The sequence below is a fragment of the Ochotona curzoniae genome, unplaced genomic scaffold (genome assembly GCF_017591425.1).
Source record: "Ochotona curzoniae isolate NIBS_2020 unplaced genomic scaffold, NIBS_Ocur_1.0 contig_4792, whole genome shotgun sequence".
NCBI classification, from domain to species: domain Eukaryota; kingdom Metazoa; phylum Chordata; class Mammalia; order Lagomorpha; family Ochotonidae; genus Ochotona; species Ochotona curzoniae.
Window position 1 is genome coordinate 4,153,437 of NW_024466389.1, and position 12,809 is coordinate 4,166,245.

Genomic DNA, 12,809 nt, shown 5'->3' on the forward strand with positions numbered 1-12,809 from the left:
ACTCTCTCAAAATTATCACCCTCATTACAACACTAAGCATGTGCGGCTTCTTAAAATGATTTTCATTATATTGGGCAGCTGCCTACAAGTAGTTCTCAGCACAATTCTATCTTTTATGTTTGAAAATATTTTAAATACAAAGGCAAAACCAGAATGGAAAACAGGCCAAGAAGTTAAAGAGCAAGGAGAAAGGTAAATGAGACCCAGCAGAGCGCAGGGGCCAGCTCAATCCACTTCACAGTGGTAGCAGAGGGAGGCGCCCCTGCACTGGGAGGCTGGGTAAGCACATGATGGCGTACAGGAGCCGGGGCTCTTGGCATCTCTCTGACAGACTCTCCCACACACAAGCTCGACAGAAAGCCTCTCGTGTTCACAGAGAAAGCATTCTGCCGGCCAGTCAACTGACCACACAATCTCTTAACTCTTCCATTACGACAGGAAACACTCAAGCTTACACTTATTAGAGGGCAGAGTTCTAAAGGGGTTCCAGAAACTCTGCGAAACTCAGAATTCAATTTTTCCCAATACTAAAACTTTGTCCATTAATTTAGTACAGAGTAGGGGAGAGCGGGGTAAGAGGCACTCTCACTGCACCAAGAACTACTCCAAGCTGGTGCTGGAGTCTGCAACCTGCAACTCAAGGAGGAAGCCCAGGCCCCATACACAGGAAGGCAGGAACCACTTGCAACTATTGTAAACCATCCACTGCAGATCAAGGATGGACTCTGTCACACAGATTTACCATGGGTACTTGGCGATCCTGATCAATCAGTGTGAAGCTTTCCTAGCAAACTCTCCACACATTTTCCACACCTGATCTTTTTATACTGTCTGTAAATATTTTCAACAAGTAAAAGTTGCCCTTAAAAAGCTGGGCAACGTTGGTGTGGCCTAGCATCTAAAGTCCTCATATTGAATACACCAGGATCCCATATGGACACAGGTTCTAATCCACTGCTCCACTTCCCATCCAGCTCCCTGCTTGTGGCCTGGGAAAGCAGTCAAGGATGGCCCAAAGCCTTGGGATGTTGCACCCACGTGGGAGACCCAGAAGAGCTCCTGGCTCCTGGCTTTGGATCAGTGCAGCACTGGCCACTGTGCTCACTTGGGGAGTGAATCAACAGATGGAAGATCTTCCTCTATATACATATTTGACTTTGCAATAAAAATAAATAAATCTTTAAAAAAAAAAAAACTAAGTTGCTGACTTCAGCCTTCACGTGAGGGCAATGTATGCAAAAAATTGATCCCAGGAAAGAAGTGCTTTACGATAAGGGCGTGTGTTTTCTGGCACACTTATGGGTAGGCCTTTGTGCAGTGGTGCAAAGTCAGTTGGAGTTTAAGAAGTTTTACAGAGGCTAGTACCATGGCTCAACAAGCTAATTCTCCATTTCCAGGCATGGGCATCCCATATGGGTGCCAGTTCACATCCCAGCTGCTCCATTTCCCATCTAGCTTCCTGCTTACAGCCTAGGAAAACAGTGGAAGACAGCCTAGGTCCTTGGCCCTTGCACATGCGTGTGTGACCTGAGAAGAAGTTCCTGGCTCCTGGCTTCAGATTAGGTCAGCTCTGGCTAGTCTGATCATTTGCAGAATGAACCACTAAGGGAAGATCTTTCAGTCTCTCCTTCACTGTGTATATCATTTGAATAAAAATAAATAAATCTTTAAAAATATATATATATATATAGTTTACAATTCTCTACATTAATAAAACACTTTTTACTACACCCAAAATATCAACAGCAGTCCGGTGATAAAGGTTCCTGATGGGTACACTGGACACTCCTCATCAGGGAAGACAGAGTGAGAAACGGACAAGCAGGGTGGTGTCAGCAGCTCCTACACAGTGGATTAACCAAGCACCAGATCAGAGTTCTCAGCCACATGCAGGTAAGAAACACAATCAGCTTCACTTTCTAAAATGACATCTTGATTTCCATTATTAAAATGACATCTTGATTTCCAACATTAAAAGGCAACAAAGGTTCAAATACAGAAAGTACTTGTGTTAGTAATGATACTTACTAAGTGACAGGCTACCAAAAATGACGGTTTTAATACTGTTACAAATAGTCACAGAAGTGTGAACACTGTGTCAGGCATCCCTGCCCTATAAAGGAGTAGATGACAAGCAATGTAGCACAGACAACTTGAAAAAGAAAAAAATTCCATTACAGGTCAGGGGAGACTATGCACAGCAGTACAGACTCCCAACTCTGTCGCAGGAGATGCGGCTTGCAGCTGAGGCGCTCCGGCAGGCAGCGCACCTGCACAGATTCCTGATGCACAGGCCCTGTGGAACCGCAGCAGCTATGTCTAGATTGGTGAGGTGGACTGACACCCAGGGAGGTGCTAAGCTTTACTCCAAGTCAGTATACACACAGACACACACACAGACACACACACACACACACACACACACACACACACACGAGCTGGTACTACACAAATTTTATTATTCAAATATATAGATACGTAATTCAGACAAATGGAAAGTAAGCTAGAGCAGTTCTTGATCACATATTTTTTAAACAAAAGATACAAGCACCCCAATATTAACAGAAAAACAAACTTTGTGGATACCTAAAAAGGAGGTTTCCTCCAGCACTGCCACCCACTGATGTACACCCTGAACAAAGCCAGCCTGCATTATCAGTGGCCACAGCCATCTATTCCTCCAAATGAATGAACTGTAGGCTGGTCAGAAAACTATTTAATAGACTGAAGGCAAAAGGGTGTCACTGCAGAATGACGTGGGACACAGAACTCGGCCACGAGAGTACTGGGGAACACCAGGCCAGGCCAGGCCATTTCAGGTGTCTGCTGCAGGCCTGTCACCCACACCAAGATTTTCATGCAAATATGGACTTAAAGTAAAACAGAAAAGATTGTGCGTAAAGAATGAGTACCGGAAAAAAAAAAAAAAGAATGAGTACTGGAGTGCCAAGTAAATCCCCAGTGTAGGTTACCCCCTCACCAAGTGACTGCTGATCAGAATCCACAAATGGGTATCTGTGGTCCCATGTGGACACAGGCTCAGGTCCAGGCTGCTCCATTTCCAAACCAATTCCCTGCTAATGGGCATAGAAAAGCAACGGAGGATGATCAAATATGCAGACCTCTGTACTCACATGGGAAACCCAGAGGAAACTTTAGCCTGGCCAGCCATTGCCATTACAACCATTTGAGAAGTGAACCAGCATATGCAAGGGTTCACTTTCTCTTTCTCTCCCTCTCTCAAACTTGGCCTTTCAAATAAATGATTCTTCTTAAAAGTTCATGCACTCTCCCAAACTCCAAGACCCCAGCTACAGGCAGCTTAAAAATGCCTAGAGCGGCTGGAGTTGCAGCCAAACTGGTGAAGTTGTCACCTGCAATGCGAGCGCCCACTATGGGACCTCCACTTCCAATGCAGTTCCCTGCTAACGGGCTGCAAAACCAGCCAAAGATGGCCCCAGAGTTTGATCCCTGTCACCCATCCTGGGAGGCCCTAACGAAGTTCCTGCCTTCAGCCTGACCCATCATAGCCACCATCTGGGGAGTGACCAAAAGATGGAAAATACCCTGGGCCTGACACCATGGCTAGTGGCTAAAGTCCTCGCCTTGAACATGCCAGAATCCCATACGGGCGCCAGTTCTAATCCCGGCAGCCCCATTTCCCATCCAGCTCCCTGCTTGTGGCCTGGGAAAGCAGTTGAGAACGGCCCAAAGCCTTGGGACCCTGAACCCATGTGGGAGACCTGGAAGAAGTTTCTGGCTCCTGGCTTCATATTGGTGCAGCACCAGCCGTTGCACTCAATGGGGTGTAAATCATTGAATGGAAGATCTTCCTCTTTGTCTCTCCTCTCTGTATATCTGACTTTGTAATGAAAATAAAATAAATCCTAAAAAAAAAAAAAAAAAAAAAAAAAAAAGATGGAAGATACCCTCCCTCCTTTCCCAACCCACACCCTGGCCACCATTACTCTTCTTTTCAAATAAATTATGTATGCATGAATGTATGTATGTATACATGTACACATAAATATACATATGGAATGTGTAGGAAAAAACACAATAAATGCTATAGGAATAAAATTTTGTATATGGGGCTGGTACGATGGTTCAACTGGCTAATCCTCAGGTAAATAAGCATCCCAAATGAGCACCGGTTTGTACACACTTTCCCTCCAGCTCCCTGCTTCCGGCCTGGGCAGCAGCAGAGGATGGCCCAAGGCTTAGGGACCCTGTACCCACACAGGAGACTCAAAAGAAGCATCTGGCTCCTGGGTTCAGACTGGCTCAGTTCCAGTCACTGCAGCCATTTGGAGATTGAACCAGCGGACTAAAGATCCTTCTCTCTGCCTCTTCTCTCTGTATTGCCTTTCCAGTATAAACAAAATGATTTTTTAAAAATTGTACAAATCAAGGCTTCTATGTGTTGCATGCATGTCTGCTGTAAGATACAGTCATGCGCCACGTTAATAACTTTCCTTACCAAGGATCACATATATATGAAGCTGCATTCCTCAGACTACAACAGAGCTAGTATGTGGACGGTACCTTTTCTCTGTTTGGAATCCCCAACACTGACCATGATCCTCTAACTGACTATGATGCTTACGACAGCCTGTTGTATAGGACTGTAGTCCAAGAGAAATATCTGACACCACACAGCCGTCATATGTATTAGTTACAGCATTTAAATTTGTGTCTTACATTCTATGATGCTCACACAATGAAGAAATTGCATATGTTCACAGAAGATAACCACAGAATGTTCCTCATGGGTAAGGAATTTGATGCACTGTTTTAGTTAACTTTTACAATAATTTTAGAGATAGGTTGTAGCATGACACCTATTTTACAAGTGAGAAAACTAAGGTGTTGAAAGATTACTTGTAATGTTATACAAGAACATGTCAAGAGACAAAGGGTTCCTTAAAGGAAAATCCATCAAAAACACAACAAAACACTTGAACCAAAATAGTTTAAATCACCTTTACAGCACTTAATTATGTATGTTAGCCACTCAACAGAGGTCATAAATGCACAAAAAGATACGAGCAATTAAACTGAACACTACATACCCAAATACCTGTGTGTCAGCCAGTGCCTGAGCACCCAGTGAGGCTAGGACATGAGCCCGGCCTGCAGAGCACCTCTGCACTGGCCTGAGCCTGCCCTGCGGATGCTGTGCGCTGGGATCAGCTCGCCCAGGCCAGCGAAGATCTGGGCAGTGTCACTTCCCCCTCCTTCCCGCCCCTAACCAAAGAGCACAGTCCTTTCTGCCTGAAAATGTCTTACCTAACACTCACTCTACAACAAGCACATCTGCTGCCTTTCTAGCAGATACACACATGAACAGATAGGTTAAAAATTTATAAAATTCAATTTTATAAGCTTACATCATCATTTTAATATAGAAACCTAGAACACATACACCTGAATATGTAAAGCTAAATTATGATACAATCAAGTGTTGTCCTATAAAGACTAAATTAACAAAACAGTCCATTAGGGTAGGCATCTGGTGTACCCTGGCAAGAAATGTTAATGTTATTGTCTGCAACCAGTAATCAATTTTTTCTCCCAGCAGCACTCTCATTACACTGCGTTAGATCTGTGTGCCTGCAGAATTTATGAGCACGCCACATGTGGGGGAGGGAGCGTTGCCAAATGGACCCGATTCAGACCCAGCACGGATGACTCTGGCAACACAAAGCAGCATTATCGAGCAATCAATACTGAGTACAAGTGCAGGCAGCATCCCCCTGATGACGGATTCCTCATCTACACGGCGAACCTGCAGGCAAGGGTGTCTGAGCGCCCCACCAATCATCAGTCATCTGAATCCTCGGTGGATGTGGGTATTTTTGCTGATAAGATATAAGTACTGGGCATCACTCATGCTAAAATAAAGAGCTTACTGAAATCAATGTTATTGTTACTTTGGGCAAACACCATTCAGCATACCCTATTTAGGGAATTTCATGGTAAATAAAACAGCCTAACATCTAACAATGACATCACATTAATTTAGAGACTAAAGCAATAAAATATCAGCTAAAAGGTAAATTCCACATGATAGATATAGTTGGAAGCAAGATGGCAAATGCTGAAGCTTAAAAGTAGGAAGCTGAATCTATTTATCTGTCCCTCAACATGTCAACATATCTGTCCAGAACTTAAGATGTGACTTTTCTGATTAGGTGCTACCTTCCACTGTGAATGGTTTTTATTTCAAGCACTGCTGTTCTCAAGTCATTCAACAGACAGCTACACGCTCTCCCTGCTATTCTGTGGCTGCTACTCCTGATTGTGGCTGCAGCTGTTAGCACCCCAAGCCTCCCGTCTCAGGTCTCTCCGTCCTAAGCCCCATGGAAGCTCAGGCTGCCCTGACAATGACTCTGCCTGTAACTGGCCTGAAAGTTACAACTTGACCCCAACCTGACCTTGGCAGTCCCTTTGATCCACCCCGCTTTCTATGCTACCTCGGCCTCTGAGGCCCACTAACCCACACTGCTCACGGACATCCCGCGGGCCATCTTCTCACAGCGCCTGGCCTGGCTGACAGGGCCTGGCTGCCGCGCTGCACAAGCACCACACCCAGCCCCTAGAAACGCACTGCTCTGCACATGCCACAGCCCATGCGCAGCACTCATGCATCTTAATCTCAAGATATTCACACTTCACACTCAACCAAATTCATCACATATTGGCAGTACCCTGAACTGCATGTTTGTGTTGGCTAGTTGCCTGTTTTATTTTCTACTTCAGTGTGATTTCAGACCCACTGTAGGTCATTCTTAATGATCAACGGTAGTCGTGGAAACCAAGTGGTCCTACACAACAACAAACACGTGCCTTTCAGATGTTACCATTAAATTCTCTGAAAGGAAGGGAAAGGAAGACAAATGCATAGAGCGCATCACAGCCAGGGAACTGCACTCACAGGACCAGCCTGCAGGGCTGTCACCCCGGGCTTTGCCTTCCACAGTCACCACAGCCCTCGCACATCCATGCCCCTGCCAGGGAAGACAGGAATTACAACTACCACTGCGGGAAGTGAAGTACACCTCATCAAGGCCTTTCAAAGTGTTTGTTCTAGGGCTAGCACTGAAGAAATGCCTGTATCTGAATACCACTGCGCAATGGCACCTGAGTGCACAGGTCAGACTGGGGCCCTGGGAGCTGTGTGTCCCACACCAGGACTTACCCCCGACTCCCCCATTTCCGTTGCCAACATCCACACTCGCTGCTGATTGCCAGCTCCTGCTCCTGCAGCAGCCCAGCGTGCTCTCTGCTGGGGCCCAAGTACCCTTCCACTGAGTCCTGCCCCCCTGGACCTGTCCTAGAGGGGTAAGGTAAGTCCCGTAGGTTGCTTCCTCTGTGCGTGTGCTTGTCACTCCTTTAAAAACACACATGATGCAGCACATTTTTAAAGGGGCTCTGGGGAGGGAGGTAATGTTCCTATTTTATACCCTGTGGGATATAAAATACTGACAGCCTTTAAAAACGGGATTCTCCTTACCCCTACAGGCCCTCTCCCGGCTTCAGAAAGTTGCTGTGGTGGCTGTGGTGCCACCGGCAGAGAGCATGCTGGGGGGTCGCACAAAGCAGGAGTTGGAGATCTGCAACAGGCCTGGGAGTTGTGGACCTAAAAAAGAAAATAGTGTTAAGTTAACGTGCCCAAAGCCCCCTCACACCCTGGTTATGAGGGGCACTCAGCACACAAGCAGCTCACCTGCAAAAATCCTGCAGGGATGGCCTCTGGAATCTCAGAGAATTTGTTCTGACACAAAAGTCAACCCTACTGCATTGATCTAAGATGGTCCTCCCTTCAGTGTTACCAAACCCATCAAGACTCTTGCAGCCCCTCCTGGAGGCGGTTGGGGTCCTGTCATAAAGCAGTATGGTGTGTGCCCCTCAAAATAACCAAGTTGAGATGCAACACAGTGACGAAGCACAGGAACAGTGGCATGCTTTGGTTAAACAACAAGAACTCAGTGGCATCAGATAAACACAACGGTCAAATGAACCACAAGTGCACAGACTGAGCTTTCAGAAGGGTTCCCAGGGAGAAACACAAACACTGCAGGGAGAAGGAAAGAAATAGCCACGGCCCAAGAAGCAGACATTTTTCTCAAGGTCCTGCTTTAACTTTGTAAAACTGAAGTCAAACAAGTAGACAAAATCTTAAAAACAGAGAGGAAAGAAGACCATATTCAGTTTTAAATTTCTCAAAATGCCCACAAGTATAATGAACAGACACAATGCATAAAGTTCAAGAAAGCTCTTATTTCTTTAAGGGGGGGGGGGGGACAGTGTAGCATGTACCACATGTCTTTCGTTTAAAGAAACTTGAAAAATATTTTAAAACTAGTAAAAATAAGATTGGGAAGAACTTCTGAAAGCTGTCATAGTCCTTCTAAGTATCAGAACAGATGGCTCAGAAAAGAGTTTGAATGTTCTCTTTCAAAAATTCTAGCGTCTAGCCAACATTAGTTTAAAAAATTCAATTTCATATAATTTGACATGAACAAAAATCTAAAATGCTAATACAAGAACTTATGCTTAAAATTTTTTTGAAAACTATAATTAAGCTTTTAAATACTAAATATTTTATTAGGAGTCCTGCTACATATATTTCCTTTAGAGAAACAAAGAATCACTCTTTGTGAACCAATTATTTTAATATTCTGTCAACAACTACTTTGCAAAAACTAATTCTTTGAGTCTCTATACTCAACAAATATAAAAAAATGAGGTCCTATTTGCGTATTCTTTTTCCACACACCATTTTCTTCCTTTAAAGATCACAATCCAGAACGTTCTGGGCTCTACAGTAAAGTTCTCGTACAGCTTGACTGCCGAGCCGTGGCTCACTAGAGCCAGCGTCTTGTTCAGTTGTGACCTTCCCAGCACGCACCTCCCTCCACCCGCTCCCAGCACCACAGCTTCCAAGTCAAAAATCCACCTGAGTACTCTAAAGTACATTTCTATTTCTAGTATATTCACTGATGTTTGCCATAAAGCATCAAAATTTCTACATAATCTACTGTACTAGAAATTCAAATAGTCTAACCAATAAAATCTTCATTCATTCAACTGTAAAAGGACTTAGCACATCTTAGAACTTAGCATTTAAGAATTTTTGCATTTCTTAAACTGTAAATAATTCTAGTCATTACTAAAACACTCTAATATCAAAAAAGGCACGTCCACAAAGCCGCAAAGTCAGTGGACACTCAGGGTCGGAAAGCACCGCAGCAGCTCTGCTGTTTCTGCACTCCGACAAGACTTTATTTGCAACTATCAGATTCGCTGACTTCATAAGCTCCTTCACAGTCAGAATATTTGGATTTCTGCACTGAACACTTCTCACCCATGGGTAAGTTTAATAAATAATGTTCCAGACATTTCATAAGAAAAAAAACAGCTTTTCCAATGATTTCTCAAAGTTCTAAAATCCAGTTAAATTAGGAGAAAATGAAACACCCAACTTCTCAGTAATCCTGAACCACTGGACGCTGAAATGCCAGCCTCTCTGCTGCCCAGAGCCACAAGCAAAGCAGGTGGCAGGCAGCAGAGCAATGGGGCCAGGCCATGGCTCTAGAGTCCTTCCCGGAAGAGCACCACCTGGTCTCCCCCGTCCACATCACACACAAACAACTTTCAACGTCATGGTCCATAACTGGGGCTGGAAGCTACAGATGTCAAAAAACAGCACTATCTAAAAGGTCTTGCCCATTAAAGAATTAAATAAAATCACAATATTTTAATTTACTCGTTCAAGAACATTTAGTCCTTTAAAATAAGTGCAGATTCGATCACAGTGTTCATCAACTACAAGCAAATAGAGATGGCCTTCATTTCAGACACAGGTCTGGCACTGACCCAGTGAGAGGTGCCACCTGCTGCCTCAGAAGTCTCGGCACTGCTGCTAAGTGAGGCCAACAACCCGCACAGAAAGGGCTGAGCACTAGGAAAGAATGTCTCTGCTGCACACCCACTATCTCATGTCATGAAAGGCAACCACAGTCCACACTTGACAGACTGACAGCACCTGATGACAGAGCTGCAAGGTCCTCCTTTCACCAGCCAACGTGGCACACAAGTCACAAAGCTGTACCTGGGAATCACAGCCCTTCACCAAGGCTCAGCCCTTGAGAAACAGGAACTAGAGAAAGAAATGCCCAAGAACGTGGGCCTAGCTTGAGCAACTGCCGGAAACCAAACAGAACAACTGCTGCTACCCACAGAAACAAGCCGTCACCCAGTTCTATCTTCACTTACCTGATATGTTCTTGCTTAAACTAACTCCTATTGCTCCATGCTGAAAATCAGTCATCTAGGAAATTCAAACCAGAATATAATGCTACCTAAAAAATGACATTACTTTGGTTATATTCATTCAAATTTCTGGGGGAAGGTGGAAGAAACCGATTTTCATTATTTAAATTCATACAATACTACATACTGCAGGTTAACCAAAGAAAGGTAAGCAAGATTCCTGGGTTTGTTCAATAGGTTAGTCTGCAGTTAAAGCAGACACTGTACCAGACACCTACTAAAGTCTCCCAATGAAACACTGACTATGCACCTGTATCACAGCCAGGCAGCACACACACAAGCATTTGGTACTCATCAGTCAGACATGGCACTGGCTGCCAGAAGGCAGAAGCCCAGAGTGGCAAGGGACTGTTCACCCCAGTCAGCTTCATTCCACAGAGCAGGTCCCATACTACAGAAATCACAGCCTTGAGTTTTTAATCCAGAATCAACCCAGCTGGCAAGGAGGAGCTTTAATATTCCATAGTCATACCGTCACGAATTACAAGGCAGCAGCAGGAATGTGAACCAGATACTACAGTGCCAATAGTCAACTTGTACAACCTACCATTCTGTAGCACCACTCCAGAAAACATACTTCAAATGCTAAACAAGCCACATTCAATCAATGTGGAAACCTTCCCACACTTCCTATCACGCCAAAGGAGGGGAAAAGGGTCCTAAATTCAAGATTTACTGAATATTAACATTCCACCTCCTAAATGAAGATCCCTGTCACCACACACTCCATATTAACAGTTCTAAGAGCCATGCTGGAAGGAGGTATGATGGTATAAATTCAGGGATCCGATACTTAACTCACCTTGTATATGTGTGAATATGAGCACAGAAGTATCTATTTAATAAGGTCTAAATGAGGAGATGTCTCAATATCCATGTTCCTTACAAAAGTATATGATGAGATAACCACTTACCTTTGATAAATTTTCATTTTACAGATGAAAAACAGCTTTTTGTTGCACTTAATCTGCTGCTAAGAAACTAAATCAGGCAAGGGAGGGCAACTTTAACCAGAATGAAGGAAGCCAGTTCCTCTGCCAGCCTCTACTGCTGCAGCATGCTGCCAGGGACAGCAAACCATCAGTTTTTAGTGTTAAGGTTTCAAGTACAGACCAGGGAGCAGAGAGAAATTTAAAATTTTCTCCCCAGCTGTTCATGTAGGGCAATGAAACAGAGAGGAAAATGGTATAAAATCATCAATTGCTTGGCACCCATGCTCACCGCAGTAATGGAGACGTGTCTTCTCCCAGGAGACTAGCACGGTGCATCCTTAACTAACACATCTCACTGACACACGGCACTGAGAAACCATGTGCTGGGGACACGAGCAAGGCCACTACGCTCTCCCCTGCACACACAGCCATTTCCCCAACTCCAAGTAATCTCTAGAAAGGTTCAATCTTAAGGACCATCTCCAGAGTTTTTCTAAAATGAAATCGATGGTATGTACCCAAGATAATGTTTATAATAATTACATGGCCTTCCAGGAAACTATTTTGGTATAGATACAAGCTGAAAAATCTGTAACTAAATCAACTTAAATCTCATCTTCCTCTGGTCTATGAAGATGGCAATTCAGGAATCCATACAGAATGCACATACAGAACATCAGAGGAACAGTTTCAATTATTCATCTGCAAAGAACTAGCAGAAACTACTACAAGGAATTCCTTAGCATTGTGTAGAGAATGAAAATTGCTAGCGTCAGTGAAACCCTTGTTAGCATTCCCAAACTCTGTGATAATTGCTAGACTGCAAATTACCTCTATTAAGCTGCTGAGGGCCTAGGTTTCTACAGAAATGGAATTTTGTTTTTTAGTGAAAGAAATCCTCCTTTTAGAATACAATGTGAATGGTTTTTTCTCCATTGATTCCATTCAGGGTGCCTGCCAAAGAAAGCTGCCATCAAGTGTCACAAGCCATCTGTGTTATTAGAATCTAAGGTCCCTGAGGAGGGAGCAGGGCTTGTCCTTCTTCAAGGTTCTCCAGGCATTCAACATGCCAGTCTTCATTCCTGCAGCTTCACCCCTCTGCTAACTGCTCAGTCCCTGGGTCTTTCAACTGCAAATTCTAAAAAAGAAATTAGATCAAATTTATTTTCTCAAGTTGGGCTGGTAAGATCACAGACTGTTATTCCATGCCACTACTATTTTTATTTAGTTCAGAAACCTATGGTGCAAAACTAACCTGGTGGACAGATTATCCCTGTTTTCTTCCTGCTGAGTAGACAGCTTGTCTATACTGCTAACTCACCTCTCCCGCTCTCAACTATATGCTTCATAGATAACTCGGTCAATGCATTCAAACCTCCCATTTGATGAAAAGTCCAACCAAATGAATACTTCCTGAGGGAATGCAAGCGTCCTAACAGAATCTGCAGTTCACTTCCCCTGAAAATGTCAACTATAAAATCACTGCACTTTATTATATCACTTACCCTTGTGGAAACATGGGAATAAAGTGGCCTGACA

The 12,809-nt window shown here is 44.0% G+C and overlaps 1 protein-coding gene across 1 annotated transcript in view; it reads right to left on the reverse strand.

The window, feature by feature from the left end:
• RERE (arginine-glutamic acid dipeptide repeats) overlaps positions 1–12,809 on the reverse strand; it is a 348,281-nt gene that overhangs the window by 201,569 nt on the left and 133,903 nt on the right. The window contains exon 4 of the mRNA XM_040987860.1: positions 7,517–7,642. Coding sequence (XP_040843794.1) covers positions 7,517–7,642 — 126 coding nt within the window. The remainder of the gene's footprint in view (positions 1–7,516; positions 7,643–12,809) is intronic.